A 3,828-nucleotide genomic window follows, 5' to 3' on the forward strand; every position below is an offset into this window, starting at 1 on the left:
TGCTGTCAGTTTACTCAGTTACCATACAAGCCTTTATGCGTCGCTGTGTTCTTGATCGCCGTATCTGAAATAACTACAGTGCACCTTTCGAATTCGATGCCCGGTACGTCCCGATAGCGTACTTACCCAAGGGTGAATGTACAGTACAGTTGGACAAAGCACTCACACAGATCTTTCTTAAAAAGGTATGAGGTACACAGATCTTCCTTTAAAAAGTATGAGGCTATATACGTTTCAGCATTCGTTCAGTTAATGATATAAATTAAGAAAGAAAAAAAACTTCTGTTACAACTAAATTCGGATTTTCTTATAACAAAATGTCCTCCCGTATTACAATAGACTGTCCATTAACCAACCCATTGACCGCCGCCATCCTTATTCTAAACATAACATCGTAATGGCAGTCAAAATCCGACGCAAACTGGCCAATTTCGGCACAAAATCGTGCTAGGTATCATCAAAATCGATGAAAACCTCAATTTTGAAAATAATGCGGTCGTTATGGGTCCCAATTCGGCCCGGTCGCGGTCGCGTTGGCCAGGTGGTCGTTGAGAAAAGGTCGCTTAATGCTTACGTCAATGGGAAAAAACAATCGGGACCGAGAAAAAGCGGTCGAAATGGCCAGGTGGTCGCTGAGAAGAGGTGGTCGCTCGGGCAGGTTTGACTGTACTAGTATGTCCCATTTCTACGATTTTTCCAGACTTCCATACGATCATATACATATATATATATATATATATATATATATATATACATATATATATATACGCACGTGTGAACACACCTTTACACAGAAACCAGCCCCGGGATGAATCATCGGGCCGGGACATATCAGTTGGACACGGCTGGTCCCCAACGTGTTATATTCTGTGCCTGCCGGGCCCTGTGACTTGTTTGCGGTTAACCGCCGCGAGCTACTGACAGTAGTGACAAGACTGATTAGACAGTTGACAGAACAAAGTTAATTCTTCACTCAAAATTGTCATCACGACAGGGGACGCTTGAGACAACTTCTACCCCAAGCTGGCCGTGGCCTCCATTTCTTCACGCTTCTATCTGAGTGGATTCATCAAGTGCCGAGCCACAAGATCATCAAGATAGGCATACGTTACCGTGCAGTGTGTGAGAGGCTGCGTTCTGCTTGTTACGGGTCAGTGCTGGAGCCCGCCTGTGTCAGATAATTGACAATTCGAGGCTCCGCCCACATGTTGTGCATTTCTATTGTTGAGCTGTCAGGCATTGTTGATATTGGAATCACAGTCGGGCTAGCTAAGCAGTTGATTGGCTGCTGGCGGGCCTACCCGTCATTGGTGGCGCCACTGGGGGGTGAAGTTGACAAGTTTTGTCGCAGTATAAGACTCCGCCCCGCCCAAGTCACATCGTGTGCGATTGTTGTTTTTATTGTCACTCACAGCCCGTGGTTTCCCGCGCTTTTGAGTAGGCTATCCTTACTTTGCACCGTGGCCTACAGAAAGAGTGTTCATCCACCCAGATGCATCTGCGTTGGCGACGTGTAGTCCCCGTTGGGGGGACGTTTGCCGCTCTGACGATATGGTGGCTGGCCCTGCCCGTGCAGGGAGCACTGGTAGACATGTCGGAGACCTCGAGAGCAAGCCTGGGGGCGAATACGAACAGTGAGCACCCTGTGCCGCAGCCTGGCACGGATGTCATGGTGCAAGAAAAGTACGACCCAGGTGGGTGAAAAGGGGCGATAATCTTCGGAAAAAATGATAGTAAGGGAACCGTAAAGGTGATTGCATGTCGGGGAACCATGGACCCCCACTGTCATTGGTGTTCTCACATGATTCTTGAGACCTGTGTGCAAATGAAACATGCTTTGTGCAAACACTGGAAGCTAGCTTATAACCAGCCTCCCCCCCCTCCCAAAAAAAGAAACAGACTCGACGTGCGTGGACGTCGACGTGCACTTTTTTCCTTCCTCGTTAAACCACGTCTTTGTGACCAGTTGCATAAAATTTGCCTCTTGCAAGCGTTCTAATTTGGAAACATGATCCGTACCTCAGGAAAGTAACATTATTACCGTTACGCTGCACACCAAGTTATTTTGGTCACTACGTTAATGTTGTTGGGAAAGGGAAATAACGTTACTTTCAATTGTGTGTGCTGTCAAATCTCCGCCATTCACGTCAGGTAGTTGTAGTTACGCCATGATTGTTACAAATACAGGACGTAGTTTGATTTTTTTTTTTAAATCAGAAAAATAACCATTTAATGGCCTGTTTCGTGGGGAATGTTTGGGTGCTGGGGGGGGGGTGTAGTGTGCTTACAGGTACACAAGCTGACATGCCGTCCAATATTACCTTTTGCAGGAGACCTGCAGATGGGATGTCGGGAGCTCAAGAGTAAGAAATATATCTCTGATGGTTTCTGCACAAGTGTGCGCCCGATCAACGAAGTGGTTTGTGCAGGCCAGTGTCTTCCCACAAGGTTACTCCCCGACTACGCCGAATTTGAGAAATATTGGTCTACAAACAAGGTACGCGAGTGGCATTGCCTTAACGACCAGGTACGCACCAAAAAGGTAGACTTGATCTGCGAAAACGGTGAGATGCGATCTTACCCAATCCGTGTGATCAGATCTTGCAAATGTAAGCGATACAACAACCGGCATAACGAGTCCAGGCTAGAAGATCCGCGCACTTCGCGCAGGGGAGGGAAACGGAAGAACCGGCGGAGGGGAGATGGCGAGAAGAAGTCGCAAAGGCGACGGCGGCGCCGAGGTCGTAATGGCAAGAGAAAGAGGCAGAGCAGTGATTAGCATTGACGTTTATATAACTGTACAGGGAATGTGTGCATCTGATTGGTTCGAAACACACCGACGCAGCAGCTACACTGCCATACTGATATCCACCGACCTACAGTTTAGATAATGTTCAAGCAGATATATGGCTTCTATTCGCCATGTTTCGCAGATATATTCGACCGTTTTGTTTGTCTTCCAGCCGGTGTGTTTCCCACTGGAGATCTTGCCTCGCACAGGACACAATCGTATTATATGAATAAAACGAGCGAAAAAAAAGTATCGGAGAACAAGCCGCACATCTGCTTGGGGATTACAGTTTTGGTCCAGGCGTGAAAGGAAAGTATGAAGACACTGTGGGGAGAGATATGACACCCAGTGACAATAAGTGCATGGATAGGTGAGACCAGAGGGTGACAGAACAGACAAGTACACACATAGTTGTGGAGCTGGTGGTGGAGTAGCTGTCAGCTCGGTTTCGATTAATCCTGTATTGCCAGTCTTGCTTCGATTGTAAATATGTTTCAAGCGTACCGATAGGATGCAAGCAGATTACAACAAAGGTGTACTAGTATTTCTTTTCCCATATAAAATGGGCTGGATGTATGATGTGAAATATTTTAGTCTAAACCTATTAGGACTATGCCAGAACCTGAAAATTATTTTGCAGTGTCTCATTTCAAATCCATTCGCCTGAGCCATCAACACTTTGATAGCATTTGATGTAACATTTGATTCTTTCTTGTTTTTGTTGTTTTGTCCTTGTCTTTAACTATCTGGGCATATGGACTTGGCTACGGGGTAATAAGTATATGATGATAAATAACATGTTACAAAGGAAATGTCCATCACATGGAGATCATTATACGATGTGTACAGTTTAATGACATTCATTGCCTTCTTTCGAGGATTTGTTTATCTCGTTGAACTTTCACCGAGAGCCCCCTGCAATGATATTCTAAGATCAGTGATATGGCATATACGCAGAGGAGGAAAATCCAACAACGTATATTATTTGGTCTTCAACAGATGCTCTGTATCATTAAAGGGGGGAAAATTGGCCATGA

The 3,828-nt window shown here is 45.7% G+C and overlaps 1 protein-coding gene across 1 annotated transcript; it reads left to right on the forward strand.

Annotated features, from left to right (window-relative positions):
* Positions 1–1,329: 1,329 nt before the first annotated feature.
* On the forward strand, positions 1,330–3,828 carry LOC118403894 (sclerostin domain-containing protein 1-like). The gene is made up of 2 exons (XM_035802749.1): positions 1,330–1,694; positions 2,331–3,828. Exons 1-2 carry the CDS (start codon positions 1,493–1,495, stop codon positions 2,777–2,779), a joined length of 651 nt encoding a protein of 216 aa, XP_035658642.1. The 5' UTR covers positions 1,330–1,492; the 3' UTR covers positions 2,780–3,828.

Source organism: Branchiostoma floridae, chromosome 16 (assembly GCF_000003815.2).
Source record: "Branchiostoma floridae strain S238N-H82 chromosome 16, Bfl_VNyyK, whole genome shotgun sequence".
Classification (NCBI taxonomy): domain Eukaryota; kingdom Metazoa; phylum Chordata; class Leptocardii; order Amphioxiformes; family Branchiostomatidae; genus Branchiostoma; species Branchiostoma floridae.